This window comes from Podarcis melisellensis (genome assembly GCF_964234715.1).
Source record: "Podarcis melisellensis genome assembly, chromosome: 1".
NCBI lineage: Eukaryota > Metazoa > Chordata > Lepidosauria > Squamata > Lacertidae > Podarcis > Podarcis melisellensis.
Genome location: NC_138528.1, coordinates 115,784,270 through 115,811,684, shown reverse-complemented (window position 1 = coordinate 115,811,684; position 27,415 = coordinate 115,784,270). Strand labels below are relative to the sequence as shown.

General features: G+C 43.3%; 1 protein-coding gene across 2 annotated transcripts in view; it reads left to right on the top strand.

The window, feature by feature from the left end:
* Window positions 1-27,159, top strand: part of ITGA6 (integrin subunit alpha 6) — a 62,448-nt gene extending 35,289 nt beyond the window's left edge. Inside the window, exons 7-26 of one of the 2 annotated variants that reach the window (XM_081910576.1) lie at window positions 647-840; window positions 1,654-1,742; window positions 4,100-4,227; window positions 5,651-5,746; window positions 8,355-8,416; window positions 9,146-9,333; window positions 10,688-10,846; window positions 11,618-11,733; window positions 11,843-12,032; window positions 12,276-12,359; window positions 14,654-14,733; window positions 14,908-14,985; window positions 15,076-15,178; window positions 15,893-16,066; window positions 16,587-16,685; window positions 17,499-17,609; window positions 17,939-18,034; window positions 18,919-19,044; window positions 20,775-20,904; window positions 25,544-25,732. In XM_081910576.1, coding sequence (XP_081766702.1) covers window positions 647-840; window positions 1,654-1,742; window positions 4,100-4,227; window positions 5,651-5,746; window positions 8,355-8,416; window positions 9,146-9,333; window positions 10,688-10,846; window positions 11,618-11,733; window positions 11,843-12,032; window positions 12,276-12,359; window positions 14,654-14,733; window positions 14,908-14,985; window positions 15,076-15,178; window positions 15,893-16,066; window positions 16,587-16,685; window positions 17,499-17,609; window positions 17,939-18,034; window positions 18,919-19,044; window positions 20,775-20,882 — 2,281 coding nt within the window. In that variant the 3' untranslated portion in view covers window positions 20,883-20,904; window positions 25,544-25,732. Of the gene's footprint in view, window positions 1-646; window positions 841-1,653; window positions 1,743-4,099; window positions 4,228-5,650; window positions 5,747-8,354; window positions 8,417-9,145; window positions 9,334-10,687; window positions 10,847-11,617; window positions 11,734-11,842; window positions 12,033-12,275; window positions 12,360-14,653; window positions 14,734-14,907; window positions 14,986-15,075; window positions 15,179-15,892; window positions 16,067-16,586; window positions 16,686-17,498; window positions 17,610-17,938; window positions 18,035-18,918; window positions 19,045-20,774; window positions 20,905-25,543 lie in introns of both variants that reach the window. The other variant, XM_081910577.1, reaches the window with a different exon arrangement.
* The last annotated feature ends 256 nt before the right edge of the window (window positions 27,160-27,415 follow it).

The window sequence follows — 27,415 nt, the reverse complement described above, 5'->3', positions numbered from 1 at the left end:
GCATGGCCAGACTTGGCCCTCCAGCTGTTTTGGGACTACAATTCCCATCATCCTGACCACTGGTCCTGTTAGCTAGGGATGATGGGAGTTGTAGTCCCAAAACAGCTGGAGGGCTGTTTGGCCATGTCTGGTTTAAATAAACAAACAAACCATAACCCCTTGTACTGTGGCCCAGAGGATTAAACAGAACTTGGATTTGGGAAATCCCGATCATGAACTTTGACTTGAGTCACTCTTAGGAGCGGTACAATCTTGTGCATGTTTACTCAGAAGTAAGTCCCACTGAGTTAAAAGAGGCTTACTCCCAGGTGAGTGATCATAGGACTGCAGCCCAAGTTCCATACATGCAAAAACTGGACGAGCAATGACCAACTTGGCAAGATGGTTGTGAGTTCAGTGAGAATAAAACACCGTAAAAAAAGACAGCAAAGTACTGCAGTGTAGAAATGGCCAGGGGGGTGGAAATCTAGCCGTTTATCACTGAACTTCTTAAAACTGAATTCAAGAGATCTCTCTGAGCAGCTGTATTATTTGGAAGCCCTGTGTTGAATTGTGCACTCTGCTGAACATGTTGTCTTTCTGAGGTCACTTTTATCACCTGCTTCTCACAGTTGCCTTAAACACAATGAACTTGTTGTTTTCTCAGTTGGCAAGATATTGTTGTTGGAGCGCCGCAGTACTTTGACAGGGAAGGAGAAATTGGCGGTGCTGTGTACATTTACATTAACCAGCAAGGCAAGTGGGAAGGAGTCAAACCAGTTCGGCTCACAGGACCAGCAGACTCCATGTTTGGAATCGCAGTCGAAAATATTGGTGACATTAACCAAGATGGCTTCGAAGGTAAGCCGGAGAATGATTGGCCTGCTCTTTGATGATGAATTTCATTTCTATACCACATTATATTTTTAAGAACAATATTTCAAGGCGGTTTGCAACCTACATCAAAACATCATATAAAACAATCCAGAATATTATTATTATTTATTAAATTTGTATACCGCCCTTCATCTGAAGAATTCAGGGTGGATCACAAGATAAAAAAGACAAAATGAGGACATAAAAGACATAATAAAGCAAAAAACAAAACAAAACCCCAATAACCTGCTTTCTGGAGAAAGTCAAATAGAAAGGATACATTCAAAGCAACATGATTAACGGGAAACTAAACATTTCAAGATGAAATATTACAAAGGAGGTTCGACTACAAAAGCACATTTAACACAGCAAAATTAACAACAACAAAAACCACATGAACATTTCAAAGGAAAACACTACTAAAGGAAGTTGTCATCATTCATTCCCTCTCTATACCGCTTTATATTTTAAAGAACACATCTCAAAGCGGTTTACAACAACATGACAACGTCAAATAAAACAATCCAGAATAAAACAAATTCAAGCTCCAAGGAAGAAAATGTTTCAGATCCTTCTCTAAGTGGACATTTGGTTTCCCCCAGTCGCCTGCCTGGCATCCAGAGATCTCCACGTGGTCGCCATTGGACCTGCGCCAGCTGCCAAATGCGTCTAATTTCTGATTCTCAGGCCTGGACAAACTCCATGGGCCCTGCCTTATTTGAGCAATCCATGTAGCTTTGAAAACCTGCATGTTCAGTTTGACTGTTGTTGTCCTTCTCTTTTTTTTATATACAACAGATATTGCTGTAGGGGCTCCATATGACGACTCTGGCAAGGTGTATATTTATCATGGCTCCAAGGACGGGATAAACACAAAACCAGCACAGGTACTAGCTAGTGACGTTTGCTTCTCCTTCCAGTGGAACTGAAATATTTATTTCGCTTGTTTCCTAAGCTTCTCCCAAGTAGCTGCCCACTTATAGTTCTCTGCCACCTGCTTCTCTCTCTCCTTTGAGTTTGCACGCCACTCTCTTCTCTGCCTAATATCTTTTCATGTAAGACCCCATCTGTAAGTAAAGGTAAAGGCACCCCTGCCCATACGGGCCAGTCTTGCCAGACTCTGGGGTTGTGCGCCCATCTCACTTAAGAGGCCAGGGGCCAGCGCTGTCCGGAGACACTTCCGGGTCACGTGGCCAGCGTGACATCGCTGCTCTGGCGAGCCAGAGCTGCACACGGAAACGCCGTTTACCTTCCCGCTGGTAAGCGGTCCCTATTTATCTACTTGCACCCGGAGGTGCTTTCGAACTGCTAGGTTGGCAGGCGCTGGGACCGAGCAGCGGGAGCGCACCCCGCCGCAGGGATTCGAACCGCCGACCTTTCGATCGGCAAGTCCTAGGCGCTGAGGCTTTAACCCACAGCGCCACCCCATCTGTACTATACATTTAAAGCAATATAATACCACTTTAAACAGTCATGCTTTCCACCAATGCATCCTAGGAACTGTAGTTCATTATAAGGGCATTGTTAAAAGGTAAAGAGACCCCTGACCAGTAGGTCCAGTTGTGACCGACTCTGGGGTTGCGGCGCTCATCTCGCTTTATTGGCCAAGGGACCCGGCATACAGCTTCCGCGTCATGTGGCCAGCATGACTAAGCCGCTTCTGGCGAACCATAGCAGCGCATGGAAAGGCCGTTTACCTTCCCACCAGAGTGGTACCTATTTATCTACTTGCACTTTGATGTGCTTTCAAACTGGGATCCCTATTCCCCTAATAGAGCTTCAATTCCGCAGTTTCCTGGAAAGAGGGGTTGATTGTTAAAGCACGCTGGAAATTGTAGCTCTCTGAGTGCAACGGTTTTGTCCTACGTTTCCTCAAGCTATTCCTCTTATGAGACGCTGCTTGCTAAGTCTTTTGCCTTATGTAGAAAATAAGATAAAAGACTTTTTCCTGTTGCAGAATTCAGACCTTCCTTCAGATTTGCATTATTATTATTATTATTTGCATTATTATTTTTTTGCATGCGTGGAGCATGGCCTGCCTCCTAATAAATGCAGACGTGATATTCTTTTAATTGCCATTGATTTTTCTGTTTTTATTTATAAGCTTTATGCAGACAGGAAATCTTGGGGGGGAAATTGACTATGTGTCCCGATGGCTTGTCAATGGACTCTTTTAACTGCATTAATCGATAATTCTTATAACGACTTATGGTTCTGGAGATTGGTGTTGATGAGATAGATGCTTGGCTAGTTCTTTTCAGTGGGAAGTGCTCACCTAATTTCCATTGATACCATATTGGTCTGAATATAAGCCTCACTTTTTCCCCAAATTCCAACCGTGAAAAGCTGAAAATGCGGCTTAAATTCGCAACCTTACAAAAATGGGCTTTTATACGATATCACCGCTGAAACAGACATACGGGAAAACGGAACAAAAAAATGTTTTATTGCCGATTGCGAGCTTGAGACTGTTCACTTGCCGTTTACGGGAGTCAGTGCCTGTGGAACTGCAGCCAATTGAATAGCGATTTGCAATTCCAGCGATTCTACGGTAGCTTTTGCGGGCTTGCGAGATCAAAGGCTTAAATTGGCTCGGAGTTGCAATTCTACCAACCGCAGCGATTTTCAGCCTGTAACCCAATTTTAAGGGAGGGGCTTATATTCGGCTATTGTCTCCCCCCACCTTGAATTTTAAAGGTGCAGCTTATTTGTCGGTGCAGCTTATATCCGGGCCAATACGGTAGCCTATAATTCTGTGACATTTGACAGCACCCTCTTCCATAGTGTATACCCCATTGCGGCTCCTTTCTGACTTCCTTTACCTGTGCTCCCCTTTTTATGACCCTTTTCTATGTCTGATTTAACTCCCTGCCCTTTTCCTAAGGTGACGTTCCACTAATTGCGGGGGGGAATCTTTGACCCTCCAAGTTGTTTGACCCTCCAAGTCCCATCAGCCATAGCAATCCTGTTCAGTGATTAGGGACGTTGTAGTTTAGCAACATCTCAAGGGCCAAAGGTTCCCCACACCAGATGAAGCTGCTAAATACATGCATTTATTATTTAAATGTTTTTAAACCACCCTTCATCTTTAGATACATGAGGACTGTATGCAGGGACATGAACATATCAGAAAATATTCCCAAAATCCAATACACTGAAAAACAACAAAGACAACAGTGTTTATGGATGGCAGTCAAGTAGCAAAATACAGCATAACAATTTCCATTTTTTCGCACTGTTTCAGATTCTGGATGGTGGGGCAAACGGAGTCTCATCCTTTGGTTATTCTATCACCGGAAACATGGACCTTGACAAAAACTCCTATCCTGATATTGCTGTTGGGTCTCTTTCAGATTCTGTAGCTGTTTACAGGTGTGTAGCGCCTTCTTGATTTAACCTTGATTTAACTCTGGGGTCCTTAATGTGGCACCTGTCACACCCTGGTTGTTCTCAGACACCTCCTTTGTCACCCTTAAAAAATAACTGAGGGTTTGGGGCATTGTTTGTTTGGAAGGTTTCCTTCTTTCTTTCTTTCTTTCTTTCTTTCTTTCTTTCTTTCTTTCTTTCTTTCTTTATTTGTTATGGGATGTGCACAGGTTTTTTGTTTATTTGGAGGAGGCGGGGGAGTCTGAGCATCACTAGTTTTCTTCTGTGAAGCGGGTATTTTGTGGTGCCCTAACAGTTTCTTCCATGGGGTTATGAAGAGTTGGGCACAACAAAACAACTAAACAACAAAAACAACAGTTTCTTAGATTTTCAAATGTGCCACTGAGCCCAAACATTTTTGAGGAGACAAGGCTTAACAGTTGGCATGAGTTTCCACAGTGTACTTTTCATCTTTTAAGAACGGCGAGGCCCCAAACTTTCATAAATATTAAAATGAGTGAGTCCTTGAACAGTCACTTGGGCATAATTCTCTCAGACAGAGGAATGATGAGATAGTAAATGTGTCTTGGACTATACCATTTCAGACTGTTGGGGGCCTAGAATCCTCCCCCCCCATTACAATCAGTCTGTCAGTGTTCAGGGAATTGTTTTCCAGTGCGGAGGGCAAAGCCAGTCATGTGACTCAATCTGTTGCCCAGTGGTGTAGCGTGGGTTGCCAGTGCCTGGGGCTCCATGGCGGGAGGGAAACAGATGGGTGTGCATTCAACTGCCCAGTGACATCCATGTCACCCAAGAGATTGCAACCGCAGCGATAAGAAAATAAGAGCAGTTCCATTGTCTGGAGAGGTCACTTCCTGGTTCGCACATAGAAGCTGTTTTCAATGGAGCCCAGTGGTGGAACCGTGCAGCTGTGTTGACGCATCAATGAGTGTTGAAATTTTGTGCCCCTAACAGTTTTGAGCATGGGGAAACCGCCCCTTTGGCCCCCAGCCCACGCTACACCGCTGCTGCTGCCTGAAGTAGAACAGTCCAGACACAGGAGAATGTCGTCCAGGCCTAAGTTGCCACTGTTGTGGGAATAATTGTGCATAAAAACAGAGACAGACAGAAAGAACGACAGACAGACTAGGACTGAGGAAGAGAAGTCAGTTTTATTCTAAATGCAGTCACCCAGCCTTTGTTTATCAGATGTGCAACATATTTTGATGAAATGTTTTACTCTAAACCCTCTTGTGCTTTTGGTGCTAACACACTGCAAAGAACTAGGCCACTCTGTCAGAGCCTCTCCCTACTACAGCATGAAAATAGGGCTTTCCCTGTTTATTAGCCTAAGAATTCCTTCCTCAAGTGCCATTCATTGAAATAACAAGTTTCTTCCCCAACCTCCTCTTCCCTCCTGACATACAAGATCGCGGCCTGTGGTGAACGTTAAGAAAACTATTAAGATAGACCCCGGCAGAATAGACCTAAAGAAAAAGAACTGTGAAGTACCCAGCGGGATTTGGTAAGCCGTTGAACTCCTAATATTTGTTTCAATGTTTTGGCAAACGTTCATGTGTTTCATATGCACCAGAATTTCCACTATATGGTGCACTGCATGGGAGGTGACTATGCCTGCCTGCAAATACATTGTTACCTGTTAGGTTGGATTGTTGATGTTACTCCTGTATTGTTTAAGAGCTACAACAATGCCTCTTCTTGCCATGTTGCCTTGGTAATGTTGGAAGCAAGGGATCGTTGTTCCAACCCATCCCTCTCACTTACTGAGGCGGCAGGGCCTCATGGGTCTCTTCCTCCTCGCCATCTTTACCAATATCTACTCTCCTAGCCTGAAGGCTGCAGTTCTTAAAGACTTGGCCTGAAGAGGAATGTTGCTTTGCCTTTCTGTGGCCGCTCAACAGGCACATTTCTTCCCTGTGCCGTTGGGCAAGGGTCGTAGTATGGAAGGCACCCAATTCTTCTGGCCAACCATGCTTAGGGGACCGTGAGGGTCCTGGCTCTGCTCTGAAGGGTCCAACCCTCAAGTTCTGTGAGCTCTGAACCACCAGCCTCTGATTCTATGGGCTTTGAACCACCAGCATGGCAGACCTGGTCTCAGCTAGCTTCTCCTCCTTGGAGCTCAAGTCTGGAGCCCTACAAACTTTTTAAGGTGGAGACCACGCTGCCAGGGTTTTGAAGACCCTTGGGCAAGGTGTCCTCAGTGCGCCTGCTCCACGAGTCACCATTTTTGCTACAGTCACCTGTCAGGGAACTGCCATCGGAGCCAGAGGGAGAGGGAGGGCTCCAGAGGGGTTCTGGAGAGTGTCCTGGGAGGGAGAGAAGCAGCCCATCTTCTGGGGAAGGAATTCAGCGTAGCACCAGTGGAGAAGGGGGGCAGATGAGGGAATCAGCGAGGGGGCTCCATGACTCCTCGCCGGAGACCAGCGGGGAGAGCACAGGTCCTCCGCTGCCCACACCCTCCCTGCGCAGAAGGCTTCCGCGCAGGGAGAGTTAGACGGCGACTAGGCGCCAAAGAGCTTCTTCGCTGGAAGAAGTTCAAGAAACGCCTACTGACGGATTCTGCCAGCGATTGAGACAGCCACGGGTGAGTGGCTGTCCGGACAGAAAAAGTCCACCCAGGTAACCCAGCCAGGTGTGGCGTCGATTTACGCATGAGCAATCCCTAGAACCATTACATCACCATTGACTTTTCTCTTTGGAGCCAGCCCCTACTCAGAACACCAAGAAAGCACTTCTTCTCATTGCTCTTGTCCCTGATCACTAGGGTTGGACGACATCCGGTTTTCAACACCGTGGTATATCAGCAGCTATATACCGCAAAACGGTGGTTCCTCTGGTTACGAACGTAATCTGTTCTGGAGGTCCGTTTGTAACCCGAAACTGCTCATAACATGAGGCCAGCTTTTGCTAATGGTGCCTCCTGCTGTTGCCGCGCAGCCGGCACGCGACTTCCGCTCACATCCCAGGGCAAAGTTCGCAACAAGGGGCATCTACTTCTTGGTTAGCGGAGCTCATAACCTGCAGCGTTCGCAAGGAGGACAGTACATAACAATGAGGTTCCACTACGCTGATACATCATGATGTCTGGAATGTATCGCAGCAGCGTCTTCCTATCCCCACCACCTTACGGGAAGAAGAAACAGCTGAGATACATCACCCAGCCCTACTGAGCAAGCTGGAGGGACATCAGGGCTTCATTAAACTGCTCAGCTGAGCAAGTACGAATACCACTCAGGCTCACGCAAGCCGGAGGGGCGGGGGGCTTCCTTAAAGACACAGGCAGGCAGAGCCCAAGAAGGTGCTCCCCCAGAACCTTCTTCGGCTCTGCCTGCAACTTGAGCTGGCGCCACATATTGCCAGCTCAGATTGTTTGAAACCGGTAGCGCGATCTGAACGCCATACCAGTTTCAGATGATTTATCAATATACCGACTATATCAATATCCGATTGGCTAGCCAGGGAGGGGGCGGAGCGACAGTCCAGCAAGCAAGGTGGGGTGTTACCCAGGCTCGGGAATTCTGGGCCGGGTCGCAAACCCCGCCCATCGCTTAGATGGATGAGTGGATGAGCTGGTAATCGCCAGCTAAAATTGTCTGAAACCGGTATTGTGATCTGAACGCCATACGGGTTTCAAACAAATAATAATAATAATAATAATTATTATTATTTTTTATACACCGCCCATCTGGCTGGGTTTCCCCAGCCACTGGGCGGCTTCCAACTGAATATTAAAAACAATACAGCATATTAAAAACAATAACTTCCCTAAACAGGGCTGCCTTCAGTTGTCTTTTAACTGGTATGGCGTATATATCGCCCAGCTCTACTGATCACTTGCTTAGAGCCGATGGGGTAATGGCAGTGAAGAGGCAGAGGAGCAGCAAGGATTTCAAGGGGTTGACCATAGCAGTCTCTTTCCCTTTTCCTTCTTGGGACAATGCAAATACCAGGCCTCAAGACGACAGAAGATGTGTTTATGGCACCAAGTACTTGACTATAGAGGGTGGGCATTGAAGCAATGCATTTTCTCTCGAGATTCCAGCAGCTTTTGGTGAAATGTCTCCAGAGCTGAACTCTTTGAAGTTTATTTCTGTGCTCTTGACTTCTTCCAGCGTGAACATTGAAGCGTGCTTTGAGTATACAGCTAGTTCCAGTGACTTCAACCCCAAACTAAGTAAGTTGGTATGATATAACGATACTTGCATATTGTTAAGTGTAGTTCCCACAACACTTTGTCCCATTTGCAAATGTGTCCATGGACCCCAATTATTATTATTTTTTGCCATCCCCTGTTCTGCACTGTTTTAGCTTCACGTTTTCATGCAAATATGCCTGAAGTTCGACACTTGTGTCCTTACAAAGCCAGCTCAGTGGCACATCTTGCAAGGTGACCAGGTCTTAAAACTTGTTGCCTTCCTAGGTGTGTAGGTATGTTGATATGTACAGTACAGGGAGGTATTATATAGAGTAATGTAGGTACATTTTATGTTATGAAAATAAGGTAGTGTGTTACGTATGTGTACTAAATGAATATGTATGTGTTTTATATGCTTATAAAAAAAATCTAAAAAAAATAAAATAAAATAAAACCTGTTGCCTTCCAGGGCAAGGCAGGGGGGAAAATGGGCTAATGTACAACATCTGTAAGATAGTATACCAGCCTTTCCCAACCTGGTGCCCCTCCCCATGTGTTATGGACTACAAATCCCATAAGCCCCCTAAGGCAGGGATGGTGGGATTTGTAGTCCAGCAATATGTAGAGTGCGCTGGGTTAGGAAGGCTGAACTGCGTTGGTTTCTAGTACCGTTTAAACAAAGAGCAGTGAATTAAACATGGTACAACTTGTCTTCCCTTATACTATTTCTGAGGGTTCTTTTTCTTTCCACTCCAACCCACTTCCCAGTTTTGAACTATACAATTGAAGTAGAAAATGAGAGGAGGCGATCGGGCTGGCCGTCCAGAGTGCAGTTTTCCGATCGACTCTCTTCCAGAGGGCAGTCTCTTGAGCGACTCTCCGATCAGCTGAGTGGGAGTGTGACTCTTCAAGGACAGAAGAAAGAAGAGTGTGTGACAAAAAAACTCGTATTGCAGGTATGAGAAGCGCAGAGGCTTCTGTTTTTAATGCTGCCCCATTCAGGTCTAGTTTTGCCAACAGGTGAACTTGAGGTGGCCTCCGGCTTGTGAGTCACATATGAGATCCGTTGCGATGCCGTGATTAGAAAGCTGGCTTGGGAAAACCTGTGGCCACGTTCCCACACAGCCATGAAGCCCATTGGACGACCTTTGGCAAGTCCGTCTCCATCAGCCTTAGCCTACCTCACAGAGTTGTTGTGAACATACAGGTGAACAACATGTATGCCAGCTATTGCGAGCTCTGTGAGTTTGCATGTTCTAATCATTGCACAGAATAACAATTTCATGTTTGTTTCTTTAGTTCAGGCAGAAGGAGTTTGCATAATAATAATAATAATAAAAATAAAATAAAATAATAATAATAATAATAATAATAATAATAAGTTATTTATATCCTGCCCATCTGGCTGGGTTTCCCCAGCCACTCTGGGCAGCTTCCAACAAAACACTAAAATACAATAACCTTTTAAACATTAAAAGCTTCCCTAAACAGGGCTGCCTTCAGATGTCTTCTAAAAGTTTGGTAGTTATTTTTCTCATTGACATCTGATGGGAGGGCATTCCGCAGGGCGGGTGCCACTACGGAGAAGGCCCTCTGCCTGGTTCCCTGTAACTTGGCTTCTCGCAGCGAGAGAACCACCAGAAGGCCCTCGGCGCTGGATCTCAGTGTCCGGGCAGAACAATGGAGGTAGAGAGACTCCTTCAGGTATACTGGACCGAGGCCGTTTAGGGCTTTAAAGGTCAGCACCAACACTTTGAATTGTGCTCGAAAATGTACTGGGAGCCAGTGTAGGTCTTTCAAGACCGGTGTTATATGATAGGAATATCAAAACATTATGCATGTATGTAAGCACCCTAGGAACAAATTCCTTGTTTGCGTCCTTTGCTGTTACAAGCAAGGAATTTGCCCACCATTTCATTTGACTTTAATATTTTTAAAAAAATAGTCCACTAAAGGCCTCCATTCTTCTATAAACATTTCATCATTTTGAATGCCTTTACTTTCAAAAGCCACTCCTCCTTCATTGGAACCTCTTCTTCTTTTCATTTCTGCGCATATAATATCCTAGCTGCTGCTGTCACATACATAAATAGTTTGGCAATGCGAGTAGTTACTTTTAGGTTAAGTATTTGTGGGATGGCCCTAGCCGGTTGAACTAATGTGCCAATGTTGGAAACCGAGATGTTGTCACAGTGATGGAATTGTGCAGGCTGGGGCCTTTGTGCAAGCTGAACGTAGAGTAAGTTTGAAGCCAGAACCCAGCAGGGGGTTATTCTGTGTGATAATAATTCAAATGTATGTATCTCTTAGGAAAATATCAAAGATAAACTGCGTCCAATTCCTATAACAGTTGGCGTCGCAATAAACGGCTCCGAGTCCAGCTCTCAGGCTAGGAGAAGACAAGGACGGTCGCTCCCAGAACTTCTTCCCATTTTAAATTCCAATGAACCAAGTACAGTTAATGCGGAAGTAAGTTGTTTCCCCCTTCCCTTTCTAATCTCGAGATCTGTTCTAGCCTGATTAGTTCATTTTGCACCATGTCTCAGAAACAAGTAGAAAGAAGGAAAGGTTTGTCTGAGTAACAATTCAGAAATCTGCATTTGTAACGTCTGCATGCTTGTTGATGTGCGCTGTCTGTTAATCCAAAATTCACAGGGGGCCGAGGCTCCCCCAGAATTCTTGAAAATTGAGGGACCAGGCCGCCTCAATATTCCGCATCTGCAGTGGGCCCCGTTGGACCTCCTGATTCATGCATGACGCCACATGTGCAGGCCAGCCCCCCCCCAAAGTTCTTCGCTCTCTCCCTTCCCAGCCTTGCAGAGAGAGGACGGGGAACTGCGCACGGGGCGGGCGCCACTTTGCTGTGCTCCTGGCACTGTTTGCCCCGCGCTCCTGGCTGCATACTGTAAGGTCGCAAATATAACCCACACTTTTCACAGTCAGAATTTGAAATAAAAGTGAGGTTTATATTCAGGCCAATACGGTATATACGCACAAGAGCAATAATAGGTACGTTGTCAGGCTTTTCAAATTCCTTGAAAGCCAGTTCTGCACCTCATAAATATTTGGGTGTAGAAATTTGACACAGCACTATTTGGGTTGATTGAATTTAAGTGTCGTGTGGAAAAAGACCAAAAAAGTGACTTGTGGCACAGGGTGACTATACCTTCTCTGCTTCCTGTGTGGCTGTTATTCTTTAAATTCAATGCTGTTTCAAATCTAAACTTGCGTTCATTGTAGGTGCAGTTCCTGAAAGAAGGTTGTGGAGAAGACAATATTTGCCACAGCAATTTGAAGCTTCATTACAGATTTTGCACCAAAGAAGGAAATGAAGACAGATTTTCCTATTTACCAATGTAAGTCTTTAAGAAACGGGATACCGGTTTTGAAAATAAAGTCGCTTGTGCTCCTTGGAGGCGTTTCTTCCCGCCAGTCCCTAAAACCTGACTTGTTTTGTGTCCTTAGTAAGAACAACATTCCAGTGCTTGTCCTCAAAGACCAAAAAGACATTGCCCTTGAAATCACAGTGACAAACAATCCGTCGGACCCGAGAGATCCTGAGGCAGATGGCGAAGACGCCCACGAAGCTAGACTCATAGCTACCTTTCCAGATAGCTTGACTTACTCTGCTTTTAGGGAGCTGAAAGCCTTTCCGGTAAGTACTGTTTCCATTTTAAAAAAGCATTTCAGGAAAACGCATTGTAAACTTTATCATGGGAAATCACGTTGGTGAAAGACGGGACTCCACAGTGTCATCCCGTGTCACCGTGTTATAATGCACGTAAAACGCTTTTTCTTTGCTAATGTAGCTGAGTCCCAGGTGATGTGGACGTTCAAAGAATCTTTTCGTTATTTCATTTAACTCTTTGCATTGAAATATCGATCTCTTTTAATTCAGGAGAAACAATTGACCTGCGGGGCTAATCCAAACGGCTCTCAAGTAGACTGTGAACTTGGAAATCCTTTCAAGAGAAATTCTTCCGTAAGTGGTTTTTTCTTATAGAGCCGATGCCTGGTGTACAGTGGTACCTTGGCTTTTGAATGTAATACGTTCTGGAAGACCGTTCGACTTCCGAAGCGTTTGAAAACCGAGGCACAAAGGGCTGTCAGCGAATTCAGTTGAGAAAATTGAAAAATACGCGGCAGAAGCTGTTGGACTTCGGAGGCGCGTTTGAAAATGGAAGAATTTACTTCTGGATTTTTGGTGTTTGGGTTCCGAAAAGTTCGTCAACGGAGACGTTGGAGAACCGAGGTTCCACTGTATTTTAAAACCAGTGTTTACTCAACATCTGATAACTGAATGTGCTCCTTTTATTCCAAGCTAAAATCATTCCCCCCCAATAAGCTACTGTATTTTTCTGTGTATAAAACGTCCCCATGTATAAGATAACCCCTATTTCTTTTTTAACCCAAATGTAATAAATTAAGTTGTTTAGCTTTTTGGGGTGGGGTGGGGGAGGTCACGTCCACCAGTTGCTCACCCACCTGCCTGCCACTGCCAATTGCTTGCCACAGCCACTGCCAATCGCACACCTTGCCACAGCCGCCAATTGTCTGCTCACTTGCCACTACCAACATCCCACCCGCCCACTTGCTGCAGCTGCCAATCACCTGCCCACTAGCCGCAGCCAATCGCTAGCAGGCCTTGCCGCAGCCACCAATCACCCGCCCTATCGCTGCTGCCAATCTCCTGCTTGCTGCTGCCATTAATCGCACGTCCCCCCTCTGCATTCACTATATAAGACGACACCCAATTTTTGGCTATTTTTTTTTAAAAGCAAAAAGCACCGTCTTATACATGGAAAAATACGGTATTCATTAACCATCTAGTCAGGACAGAAATTTATAATAACAATCAGAAGTAACGTGAAGGAGCATCTTACAGTTGATATGTAAAAGAAAAGATCAGAAACAATGAAGCACAAAATTAGGGCATTATATTTATACCATAGTAAAGAGAGCAATCCAAACCCCGGCCAGGCATAGGGGGGCATGATGGATTGGCATAGCCATCACTGCAGCTGCAGCCCTGTTAACTCATGTCAGCCAAGGTGGAAGGCAGGAGAGACCAAAGCTGCCTCTGGGGCACATTGTAATCAAGTGATGAAAATGGGACTCTGTCTCCATCCCTGGAATGCCTTGTGGGGAAAACAGGGATTCTCCTCCCTTGGAGTGATGGCAGAGCTCTTCCCTCTGCTCCAGGTTGGTGTCCCCTGAACACCTTGTAAAAAAATAAAATAAACATATTTATTGAAAGTTCAAAAAGTATATAATTTTATGTGTACTAAACATGGTGAGACGTCAATAAAAGAGAGAGAAAAGAAACAGAACCCATGTAGAAAGGAAAATAAAGGGGGGACGACCCAAACTATACTTTAAAGGTAAAGGAACTTAAAAGGTAAAGGATGACTCTGGGCTTGCGGCGCTCATCTCGCTTTATTGGCCGAGGGAGCCGGCTTACAGCTTCCGGGTCATGTAGCCAGCATGACTAAGCCGCTTCTGGCAAACCAGAGCAGCGCACGGAAACGCCGTTTACCTTCCCACCGGAGCGGTACCTATTGATCTACTTGCACTTTGACGTGCTTTCGAATGGCTAGGTTGGCAGGAGCAGGGACCGAGCAACGGGAGCTCACCCCGTCGTGGGGATTCGAACTGCCAGCCTTCTGATCGGCAAGTCCTAGGCTCTGTGGTTTAACCCACAGCACCATTCGCGTCCCAAACTATATTTTACAAGGTTGTTATTGTACTTCGCCAGATCTTAACCTATTACAGTATTTGTAAGAATGGATTCCAAATATCATTGAATTTGCCCATGGCAAGTCTGCATTCATATGCAAGTTGTTCATATGTTGTGAGTTTGTGTAAGTCTTCAATGCAATCATAGAAGGGAGCTGCATTTTTATTTTTGCAGTTATCAATATCAGTCTTTTTGCTGTGGTAAGGACACAGAGAGTCCACTTGTATTGTCCTTTTGTAAGGTTCCATGTTCTGGGTATATAATTCAAGAGGGTATTTTGCTGTGTAAATGTAAGGCTGTTCTATACAGTTCTGTTGATAGTTTCAGTTACCTTCTGCCAAAAATATTTCAGTATAGGACAATGAAAAAACATATGTCGCCTAAACACCTTGCTGAACATTTCATAGTCAATTCAAGTATCTAGCCAATGACTGCCAGCCCCTTAAAGCATCTATCAGAATTACCTATCTAGTACATAAAGCAAAAATTGATATGTCTCTAATATATATTAATCACTTTGCATTTATTCCATTTCTCAGGTTACATTCTACGTGATTTTAAGTACAACTAAAGTTAATGTCGATACCAAGGACTTGGACATTAATCTGAAATTGGAGACGTAAGATTTTTTTTTTTTTTTAAAGCATTAGTTGCTTTTTCTAACGCTTGTAAATATTCTGAAATGGTTGTGACTTGGTTGTGAATGCGGCGTAATTATGACATGGAAATGGTTAGTGGTTTTAAAAACAAAGCAGAAAAAAACAAGTGTCCTTTTGTTTCCTTTTTGTTGCAGAACAAGCAATCAAGTTAATTTGGATCCAATTACCGCTAGTGCTAAAGTAGTTATTGAACTGCTTTTGTCACTCACAGGGTAAGTGTCTTATATTTAGCATAACAAATCAATGCTAGAGACAATCCTTTTGTGATGGTCATTAAAATGTGATGTTTCTTTTAACAATAGGGTGGCTAAGCCTGCCCAGGTGTACTTTGGAGGCAACGTCATCGGTGAAAGCGCTATGAAATCTGAGGAGGACATCGGCAGCTTAATAGAATATGAATTCAGGGTAAGTTGATATATACATATGAAGGAATAGTTCCAGCACCTTCATTATACATCTTTAGGTGCAAAGCAAAAACGTTCCTTTTCAACCAGGCCTTTGACTTGTTGACATCTGATGTCTTTTTAAATGTGCGGGTGTGTGTGTTATTGGTTTGTTGTTGTTCTTCCTTTTACAATCTATTTTGTGTTGTAATGTTATCAGGGCCAGATTTAGGTTTGATGAGGCCCTAAGCTACTGAAGGTCATGGGGCCCTTTATATGTCCAGCTGTCCTTTGTCAACAACAAATGGTTGCTGTTTTTGTGTGTTGAATATATGCTATATGGTAATTTATGGGCCTAATAGGTATCCAAAGCCATTTGGACATGTTGCCGTGCAACCAGTCCATGCAGAATGGAGGCACCCTATATATAGAAATGAGCAAACCAGTGATATTTTAGGGAGCAGGCTAGCATCATAGGAACCCACACAACACAAAACACTGTTGCTGTATGTAGGTTTTAATTTATTTGTTTTTTATCTTACGTTTTGGAAATGTACATCCAGATTTTTTTCCTTTAACTTTTTGGGGGTCTCCAAGAGAGTGGGGTCCTAAACTATAGCTTGCTTTGCTTCATCTGTAGATGAAGAGCGGTATGCAAAAAACAAACAAACCAATATCGATAATGTCTTGTTGCATGAGAAAATGCATGTTTGTTTGTTTTTAATATTCTTGACAGATAATTAACTTGGGCAAGCCACTAAAAACATTTGGCACAGCTTCCTTGGACATCCTGTGGCCAAAAGAAATCAAGGGAGGCAAATGGCTGCTGTATTTGGTATCTATCAACTCCAAAGAGTTAGGAGAAGTCCAGTGCGAACCTCGGAATGAAATAAACCCTTTGGGAATTAAGGTAAATAAGCTTCGCCTATCCGAACATTGCAGGGATTTATTGCAGCTCTTTGGCAACTGGAAGAAGGCTGTATGTTGTTGTCTTTGCAAGAGTGCCTGAGAAAAAGTGCATATAGCGAATTGGGTGGTGATGCTGCTGTATATACTTTTGACAAGCCTGCAGAATTCAGGCATAAATCTCCTGGATAAATCTTGCTCCAACTACTCAGGTGTGTTAATCTTTTAAATCTTCTATAGCAGGGGTGGCCAACTCCCAAGAGACTGCGATCTACTTACAGAGTTAAAAATGGGCAGTGACCTAACCCGTTTTGGGGGCTTCAGGTCAAAGTTGCTGAGCTTTGTTTAGGGGAGCCAAAGTTGTTGAGCTTCTTTGTGGGGAGTCTGTGATCTACCAGTGATCTACCACAGACATCCCGTGATCTACCAGTAGATCATGAATCTATCTGTTGGACGTGCTTGTTCTATAGCACACTTCTTTTCAAAAGATCTGACTGCATTTGTATCCCTGTTCATTTTTATAGATGTCTCGAAGTTCAAGGACAAAACGTCAAGTCGCAGAGAAACAGACAGAGGGTGGCAAAAGCTTTTCTTTGTTTTCAGAAAGAAAATATAAGACTTTGGTAAGCATTTGCCTTAACCTGTTACCAGCTGCTTTGTATGCCTCTCTCTCCCTTTGTTTTCCAAATTAGTCATCAAGTGCGGGTGCCAAGGGCGGATATTTATGCAGGGAGATATTAGGCATAAAGATTTTGAATTCCTGTTGAATTATTTTGTTGAGTTACATGTAACACGTATTTTAAAAATAACTGTTGTTTTGAAATTTAAAGGCTTGTAGTTGCTTGTCACCTTAAAGATGAACACTTTTATCTGGGCATAAATGTTTGCAGATTAGAGCCCAATTTATTAGTGGGCACTAGTCTGTGACAGTTTATGTCCTAATAAAATGATCCACAACGTAACTGGCTGTGTTGAACTATATAAATTCTTTATACATCATATAAACATAACTCTTTTCACATATCTAACTGAGTAGGAGCAATAAGGACCAACACTGAGAACAGGAAATACAAAAAGATCAGTTCTTATATACGTAATGTCCAAATAGAAGCTTTTGTGTTCCACGTACGTACGAATGAATCAGATATGAACCATACTTTGCAAAGGCAGATGTGGAACATTACAAAGAAAAGATCATCTTTTGCAAGTACTGCTCCTTAAAGTTGTTACGTTTGACACTTGTATTCGCTAAGACATACATGGAACACAAAAGCTTCTCTTTGGACATTACGTATATAAGAACTGATCTATTTGTATTTCCTGTTCTAAAAGCTTTCATTGTTCCTTTTGGCTGCAAAACAGCACATTTGGCAGAAACATTGGGTATTCACCTTAAAAGTATGCACTTAAAAAAAAGTTTTGCATATTTAATGCAGGAATGTAACAAGGAGGCAAACTGTGTCACCATAAGATGCCCACTACAAGGACTGGACAGCAAAGCATCTGTTGTGTTGCGTTCAAGACTATGGAATAGCACTTTTCTAGAGGTATGCTCCGGTAACTTGTCTTAGATAGATTCTCTGTTCAGGGAAGTTTTTAATGTGTGACATTTTAATGTATTTAATGTATTTTTTTTTACATTAAATACATTAATGTATTTCTTTAATGTATTTAATGTATTTTAATGTATTTTTAATCTTTGTTGGAAGCCGCCCAGAGTGGCTGGGGAAACCCAGCCAGATGGGTAGGGTACAAATTTATTATTATTATTAGTATTATTAGTATTATTATTATTTGGACCACATCTTTTTATTTGACCTAATGCAAATCTTTTTCTTTCTTTCTTTTTTCTTTCTTTGCTACCCCGCTTTACCAGGAATACTCTAAAATGAGCTACCTAGACATTGTCCTTAGAGCAACCATCAGCATCGCTGCGGCAGATAACATTAAGCTGGCAAACGAAGCTACTGATGTGAGTCTGTAACATTTCTTTTGACGATGGAGGCTGTACATTTCCGTAGGCAGGGAGGGAACTGTTCCTTTGAGCACGAGGCACACAGCATGTTCAACAGGGAATATACTTCACTAAGGAATCCTCTTTCAGCCATATTCCCTTCCGGCTGATTTCCCAGGGGCCACATATGTGTGGTGGGTGGGGCCAGGGCAAAAGTGGATAGAACCACAACTGTAAATCTCAGCTTTTTACAGTGGGCTGATTTCCGCACACACGCCTGCACTGCAGGGAATTGGACCATCTGGGTCCCTTCTAACTTTACAATTCAGTGAGTCTGCAACTCAGCCCAAGCAAGCTGAGTTGGTAGTGCAAGGATACAATCCAGCCTGGCAAAAACACCTGAGGAGGCTGCATGGCAGGGGGAGTGAGAAGAGTGTAGCCTGGAGTGAGGGGGTGTGGATGGGGAGAGCCAGATAGAGCTGCTTTTCAGGGCTGCATTTGCCCCCACCCCACCGAACCTAAGATTTCCCACTTTGCTGTAGACCAGGGTTTCCCAAACTCGGGTCTCCAGCCGTTGCGTGGACTACAACTTCCATCAGCCCTAGCTAGCAGGACCCAATGGCCAGGGATGTTGGGAACTGTAGTCCCAAAACAGCTGGAGACCCAAGTTTGGGAAACCTTATTGCAGACGATACTGAGCTAGACAGCCCAATGGACCTGCTTGGGTATAAGATATCCTTCCTACGTTCCTACTTTTAGTTGCTACTAATAAACCATCTGAAAAACGGTTTAACACTGTCCACTATGATTCCATTGCTCAAAAGGATGCAGATTTTTAAAGTTCAGCACATTGTGCCCAGCTATCTTCTCCACTGACATCTATGTATTTTCCCGATCTGTAGGTGCGGGTGACAGTCTTCCCTGCAAAGACGGTAGCTCTGTATAAAGGGGTGCCTTGGTGGATCATCTTAGTAGCTATTCTTGCAGGCTTGTTAATGCTTGCTCTGTTGGTATTCTTGCTATGGAAGGTGAGTTGTTTTACTAATATGCTATTATAACATGTGTTCCACAGATCATGGGGTGGTTGTTTTTTTACAGATGGAAAGATGCCACCATCCACTTTGTATAGGGAAATGTCTTTCCTTTGGTTGAGATGTTAAGTGAAACAACTTGCCTAAACAAGCAAGTAGTAGGGGGTAAAAAACCAGTTTTGATGTTATAATTATTTGTGCTGAAAAATACCTGGTGATGATTTTAAACTCATGTGCATTTTGTTTTTTTGTAGGATAGCATTTATCTCGATAAGATGCCAAAATAGTATTTATAACATGAAAATTAATTTTGAGACTTGTTATTAAATGGGGAAGCAATTCCTAATTTTAAAATAAATATGCATAGACATGACTCAATCTTGTTAGGATTGAACGTTGGCACTGAGGCTATTTTTTTTAACAAAGGACAGAATTCTGAATCAACCAAGGTCATAAAGGAGACCACATGTAATGCTAAGCCAAACCATAGCTTAGCACGACCAATCACATGTCCAGATTCCTGGAAAGAATATCATGACTGCCGTATTCCTTTAATACTGCTCCTTCTGCACTGCTGTGAGATAACCTATGGTTTGGCTTAGTGTTACATTTAAATCAGACCCGCGGTTTATCTCCCCCAAACCACAAGCAGCAAGCCATAGAATAAACCTTGACTGCTGTTCATGGTTTATCTGCAGCATGATAAATCTTGAGTCTAGATTTGGATGCAACCAAGCCACGCCATGGCTTATTTCACCACAGCATAGTAGAAACAGAACTGGAGGAAGAACAAAGCAACCGCAATCTTCTTCCCAAGAAACCCACAAATTTTCCTTATTCGTGATTTGGTTTAGCTTTTTTTCTGTATGAACTGGGCCAGTCTCTTTCATGATCTCGGTTCGCTTCAGAATCCTGTCCTTTGTAGTTATGTAAAAATACCCTAGCGTTATGTGTGAACCATCTTGAGATGTTTTTCACATATCTACATCTAAACACGCTCTGTGTGTGTGTACATGAATGTGCTGCCCCTTGCAGCAAAGGATAATTGATAAGGATTTCAGCTCACTACCTAATGGACCCAGTCATTCTCCGTGTGAAGTGTTGTTGCCCAGGGGATTCCCATAGGACTCAATATGCCACCCTTTCCACTACCTCAGTGTGCAGGACAATGCCATGTGCCAAAAACCTTATAGGAAATGGGAGGTTCATGAACGCCTCCCACAGTTCTTCCTCTCAGTGCTGTTCAGATTAGTTGAGGTCAAGGTGTTGAGTTGCCCACACAAAAAATGGGACACAGAAATTCCATCAGAAACCTTTTTATACATAGGCAAAAAAAGGGGGGGTCTTCACAGTCACTCCCTCTTTAAAACACCCGTTTGATTTCTCATAAAAGTGAATCAGGTTTTGTTTTTTGCTAGAGAAAACAAACATTATGTGATTTCAACAGTGCCAGCCTCATGCACGGAGCATTTATATCCGGTTCCCCGTATTTTTTAAAATTAATGTTTGCCAGCCTGCTGATAATGTATAATGTATATAACTGAAGGGTGAAAACAGCAAGTGACAAAGCCAGCGATGGAAAAGTCCTACTGCAAGCAAGTCAGCTTCAAAGGTTATTGTGGCATAATTGGACGGATATTTTAACATGCACATGCATCTGGTTCACCTTTTCTTTTTGCTTTTCACATTAGTCCGTACCATTGACTAAATGCCTTGCTTCCTTATAGTGTGGTTTCTTCAAGAGAGATAAGAAAGATCATTATGATGCCAAATATCACAAGGCTGAAATCCATGCTCAGCCATCTGATAAAGAGAGGCTTACTTCTGATGCATAGTATTGATCTACTTCTGTAATTGGTAATTGATCAGTTTTTTTTCGAATTTGTTAGCTGCTGCGGGACATGCTTTTTGGTTGTGGTGGCTAATGACTGGAAGCTTGCTGCATCTGTTTCCATTAATTGCTGCGTTTTCAAAATATCAATTTGCGCTTGCTTATGTCGTTTATAACCGTCTCTCCCTCTCTCAATGCACGAAGACGCAAATCCTTTCGTCAATTATTTTTAACAGCCTGTTTACTTGTGCGTTCTTCCTTGAAATTCTGAAGGCTTTCCGCCTAAGGATGGCAATCCAGCTTCTCAACATGTAGGCTCATGATCCAGGTGACAGATTGTGCCCATGGAGCTATGTTATTCTGCTATGGAAAAAAAAGGAAATGTTCTAAGGAGTCCCCGGGCTCCGTTCTTCATTGAGAAAATGGGTTCTATCAGGAGCAAACTAGACATGATGTTAAAGGCATCTGCACACTTCAATATGCAGATTGTAAAAAAATGGAAATAGCATCATCTGGAAAGAAGAGGGGATGATAGACAGATAATTTATTATGGTCAAAGACCAGCTCGCATAACACAGTAAAAACAGTGTTCATAAAGATAAAATATTCAATCAGAGCAGATTGCAGCAATAGCTCATGAGTTAAAACTGAGATATATACATACACCCATACAACTGAGATTTGGGCTACCATAAAAATTGACCCTGAGGCACCCCAAAGGACGACTTCAGCATTTCCCTAGTAAGCTATTTTATTCTAGAGGATGATCTGTGCCTACAAATCTGGGTGCAGAATCTGGCTACCAGCCAGGTCGTCTTGTGATCTTTGCCTAAGAGGAGAGAATTAAGTTTAGACTCGTCTGAAATATTGGTGAGCCTCTTCAGCAAAGGATCAGTGGCGTCTCTACGAATCTCAACATAAAAAGGACACCTAAAAAAATATATGTTCGGGGCTTCCTCTTTCCCATAATGGAGAGGGGATGATAATTGTCAGGATCCCTCCGTTCTCCGAAGTTGCTGTTCACCTTGGGAGGAAATCCCTTGCTGTGATTCCTGCACCCACCCTGGCCAAAGCAAATGCGAGCTCCAGAAGAGGGATTTTCCGCAGCAAAGGAGGAATTGGTTAAATTACCCCTCCCCACATGCTGCAGTCCCAATAATGATCAGTCCTAGCCCTATGGCTGATGCTATATATAATTTTTAATACCTTCACATTAAACTAAATGCAAAAGTTGAATGTTCTATATAGTTTGGCCCAGTGGCAAGCTTTCCCGAAGGCCACCTTGCCCAACCACAATGGATCTTTCTCTGCAATATGCAATAGAGGATTGGATGTGTCCTAGACTGAACTCTGGATCCACATGGACCTATGAGGATTTGACCTCCTGCCCCATGTTAATGCGTGTGGATCCTAGGACATGTCTGAGAATCCTCTGCAAGGTGCTGGGATTCTGTAGCTGCCTTAGAGGTAAACTGCTGTGGGAAGGGAAATTGTGGAGCCAAGCTGCCATTCATTGGCAAACAACGAGGAGCTAGGTAACTCCAGCTCGCTCATTTTCAGATGTGAGGCTTGGACAGCCTTGGAACCTCCTGTGCTGTTTTGTTCGAATGTGAGTTGATAGCATGAGAGAGAAAGCATGAGAGACCTGAATAAAAATGAGCACCCATCCCAACTTTAGCTTTCCCACTGAAACATGAAGCAAGAAGCTCTAAGCCTGTGTGTGTGTGAAAATGGTTTTCTTCCACTGACTGCGGTGCAAGTTTTCATATAGGTAGTTAATGAAACTATTAGAGGTGGTTCGTTTAAACCTGCCTGTGGGTTCTTTCAACATTAAAAACAATCGCCACTATGGCATTAGCATTTTAAGGTTTTACTTCCCCAATCCATCGCATAGTTAAAGCTGCAATCCTGGACCCATTTACCTGGGAGAATGCTCTGCTGAACTGAGTGGGACTTTAATCTGAGTAGACATGTATATGATTGTGGGGTGTGTGTGTGTGTGTGTGTGTGTGTGTATGTGTGTGTGTGTGCATCTGGACTGTGGGCTGTGATTGCAGTCCACAACAATTAAATCAATGTGAGATTTGACATAGGCTTCAATATAGCATGAGCCATACCATATATAGATTATAGGATTCTACATATGTTTTGCTCCTGTGCTCAGAAGTTCAATAGCTTTATTAACCACTAATGCATGCCGAAAGCCTTTATTGCTGGTACTGCTTTTTCTCGTAAGGGGCTGTTCTCAATTTGTCAATTTCTGTGGGAAGTTTATGGTAAATTTTGAACTTCTGTTTTCTATCCTTAAATATGCATTTGAAGCTTGCCTTCTGCATGGTGCCGTGTGCTGCTGCGAAACCTGAAGTCATATTTAAATAAATATTGTATTCTGCTTGCTGGATTGCCAGGGCAACCACTTTGATCTTTAATGAGCAAAAGCATTACCTCTAAAAGAAGCTGAAATGAGTCATTTGTCAGACAAAACGAGCATTTATCTTAGGTTCTGAGACTGTTGAACAGTCTCAAGACTCAGGCACTGAGGTGAGGGGCGGATTCAGAGGCCTGTGAGCTTCTAATCTGGTGCCCATTTGCCATGAGTGAAAAACCGGAGGCAAGATAATGCCTGCGGATGTTTGTGCTAATTCCCTGTATCCATAGGTGGTCTTCAGATCTCGTGAGATTTGCAGAAACCAATCAGAAGCACCATTAAGCAGAGCATTCAACATGCTGAACAATGAGATCCCCAGCCAAGATCAGCTTGAGAGACTAGAGAAAAAGGCCCTTCCTTCGTGGCATGCACTCTCAAGACCGACAGGTCCCGAAGTTCCTGCAGGCATTGGGGGCAATGACAATAAAGATATTATTATTATTATTTCTCATACGTAGGCGAGAGGAACCAGCAGGGCCTGTCATTAGAAAAACGGGACATCTCAAGGACATTGAGATCCCAGGGAAACTGGTGATGAGATTAACAGGCCCATGGAAGTAAACGAGTTAGGCTTCTGGCCTCCAGAGTGCATACCCTGTTTCCCCGAAAATAAGACAGTGTCTTATATTATTTTTTACTCCCAAAGATGCGCTAGGTCATATTTTCAGGGGATGTCTTATTTTTCCATGAAGAAGAATACAGTACACATTTATTGTTGAACCAAAAAAAAAAAAAAAAAGGAAATTTATTACCTGTATACGGTACAACGCCTTACGGTAGCTTCGGGGGCCTTATATCCCGGGGAGGCATTATACAGTGGTACCTCGGGTTAAGTACTTAATTCGTTCCAGAGGTCCGTTTTTAACCTGAAGCTGTTCTTAACCTGCAGCACCACTTTAGCTAATGGGGCCTCCTGCTGCCGCCGCGCTGCCAGAGCCCGATTTCTGTTCTCATCCTGAAGCAAAATTCTTAACCTGAAGCACTATTTCTGGCGGAGTGTGTAACCTGAAGTGTATGTAACCTGAGGTACCACTGTATTACAGCGAGAGGCAAAACTGGAAGTAGGTCCTATTTTCGGGCGATGTCTTACTTTCGAGGAAACAGGATAGAATAAGCAAGGCTACCCCACCTCCCCACAGGGATGGAAAACAGTGCCTACAGGGCATGTATTATTAATTATTTGTCCCTTGTGTATTATCAACGCATGCCCTACTGTTGTGCCTGGCGGCTGCAAGTAGAAATTGGGCAGCTGGGGGCGAGAGTCAGCATTCATACCAAGCTAGGAGGGAAGGCACTGGGAAGTAGCAAGACTGAACAGCCTCACTCTTCCACCGAGTAAGATGTAGCTTTGAGGCAGTCAAGTGGTGAGAGGGGTGCTTTCCACTTATGGTTGCCCCCAGCCTTCTGTGAAGTGAGAAGGCCGATCCCTTCTCTCCCTTCCAAAGTTCTTTAGAAAAGTGGGGCGCCTTGCACAAGAGAAGTTTTCACTGCTGGATGCCTTTCGGCCTGGTCTCCATCCCCTTACTTCATCCCTTGTGAATCCTCAGTTTGTGCTAGAGCAGGCATAGGCAAACTCGGCCCTCCAGATGTTTTGGGACTACAACTCCCATCATCCCTAGCTAACAGGACCAGTGGTCAAGGATGATGGGAGTTGTAGTCCCAAAAATCTGGAGGGCCAAGTTTGCCTGTGCTAGAGAGTTGGGTTTTTGGAGGGGAGGGGAAGAGTTAGGTTTCTGCCTTTCTATCCAAACTGGCACAAAGTGAGATGCCATTCCCGATTCTGCCCACCTCACCCCCAAGTTCTGATATGCAGAACTTGAAATCAATATTTTGCTCTGTTTGTCACTTAAGAAATTCCTCACCACCACCAGAGACCATATTTGTGAGACCTTGGCTCTACAGGGAACTGTTTTCATAGTTTAGTAATATAGGATTATTAATCCAGAATCCACAAACTCAACTTTTATATTGACAACATACAGAGTATAACTATGTTGGCTCAACTTTTTTCTTTTTTTAGAAAAAAAGTATTATTTTTATAAGGTAGATTTGAGATTAATGGAAGTGATTTCTATTTACCTGCTTGGATTGCGCTCTTTGCCGACTCCTGCTGCTGCTGCTATATTTGGGGTGCTGCATTTTGCCTGTTCTCTTTAAAGAAAGGCTTGTCTGTGTTCTGCCGGCGCAAGGACGTAACCGCACATCTAACTCCTATCTTGGATTTCCTTCCCTTATAGTGTGGGTTCTTCCAGCGTTCCAGGTACGATGACAGCGTCCCACGCTACCACGCTGTAAGAATTCGGAAAGAGGAGAGGCAGATCAAAGAAGGAAAAACTAAAGAGAATTATGCAAAAAAACAGTGGATCACGAAATGGGATGAAAACGAAAGTTATTCCTAGGGATCACCCCCGAACTGAAGGCTCATTTTTTTTAAAAAAAGTGTATTTGATTCACATGATGGAAGGATGGAAGTCCTATGTAGAGAAACAGCTGCCTTAAAAAAAATATTGTTACTTCTATACGAAAGCATTTTTTTGTTTTACAGACCTAACTTTGAAGACTGCTTAAACCAATCTACATGCCTTATCTAAAATGTCAAATGTTCAAAAGCCATTTCAGTTTTAATCGAAATTATCAGGCAGGAAAGGAAGAGGGGAGAGAGTCTGTAGAGGGAAAATAATCTCAGGCTGCTCTGTCTGTCTGGAATGGTTGAGCCAATTGTGTAGGAGAGGCGATTGTCCAAGAGCTAAATAGAGATGAAGTAACCTGAGATATGTGGCTTATTAGAACTCTCCTGCGAGAATTTGAAGTTTGCATTAGTTCGAACTGCATGTTCAGTCCTGTCTCAACCTGGCTAACCTTCTTGCCCTGTTTTCTTGCATACCTGAGCAGCTAACCTATGAAAGATACTATGATCATTTTCCTAAACATGGGTGCTCTTTAACATTTCAGTTCATTGGTCCTTTGTTATTTAAATCTGTGTCTTGGTGGGAGGGGATATCGCCTTGCATGGAACGCAACGTCACTTTTTTCGTGAGGAGAGTCCAGCCACACAACACTACACTGACACATATACGGTATAAGACTTGAGTGTGACCGATTGGCATTGCCTACCTCTCCCATTTGTGGTTGCAACTTCCCAGTGGTAGCAAGCCAAGCATTAACTTTGGAACTTGCTTTATATTTCCTGGTTTTTAGGGGCACACCAGCCCCCCCCAAAACCCCTGGAAGATACTCTCCCTTACTCTCATGCATATGGAAGCTGGTTGTAAGTATTCACTTGTGAGAGACACTCTGCAAATGGTCGCAAGTTTATTCCTTCCCATTTCTAGGATTAAGCCATGGCACTGAAAATAGGTTGTAAACTTTGATGGGAGTCTGCTAAAATCAAACCTTTCACTTTGCCCATGTAAGTAAAGTAACAGGTTCTTTCATTTTGGGGGGAATGTATGGCTTGGATTTTGAAAGGCTTTTTTTTGTTTTCGTTTTGTAAAAAAAAAAAAAAACCCCGCATGCAATAGAAGCAAACGTTTCCTGACATTTTGTCAAGCTTTCGTACATTTGGTTGGTTGTTGGGTTTATTTGTTTTTTGTTTCTGCCAATACATGTGTATGTGTTCTTGTAAAAAAAAGAAGAAGAAGTATGCATTCAAGAACCGATGCAAATTGGTGTGGCTAAATTTCTAAAGGAAAGGTGAAGCTTAGCTTTGTCTGGAAGTCATATTCATGCAAAAGCCATTCCTTCTGTCTATGAATATATGGAGAATAGGGGATGTTTCTCAATAGTGAGAGCATGGTGCTTTGCATGCGTTTAAATAGGGTTGCCATATTGCCCAAAGCTGGTTTTTTTTTAAGCATTTTTTTTTAAAGCCCTACTTGCCATATGTCCAGGTTGTTCCCCGATTCATTTTGCCACTTCAGGGAAAATCCACCCTGACTCCATTTTGCAACCCAATTCCCACGTGTCCACGGAAAACCCGGACATATGGTAGCCCTAATTTAAAGGCACTCCTTCCTTTAACTACTGTACTGATCCTACTGTGGCAAAGGGAGGGGAGTTTTAAAATTACTGCCCTGCCACCTGAAAAATCACCATGCACCAACATGCAT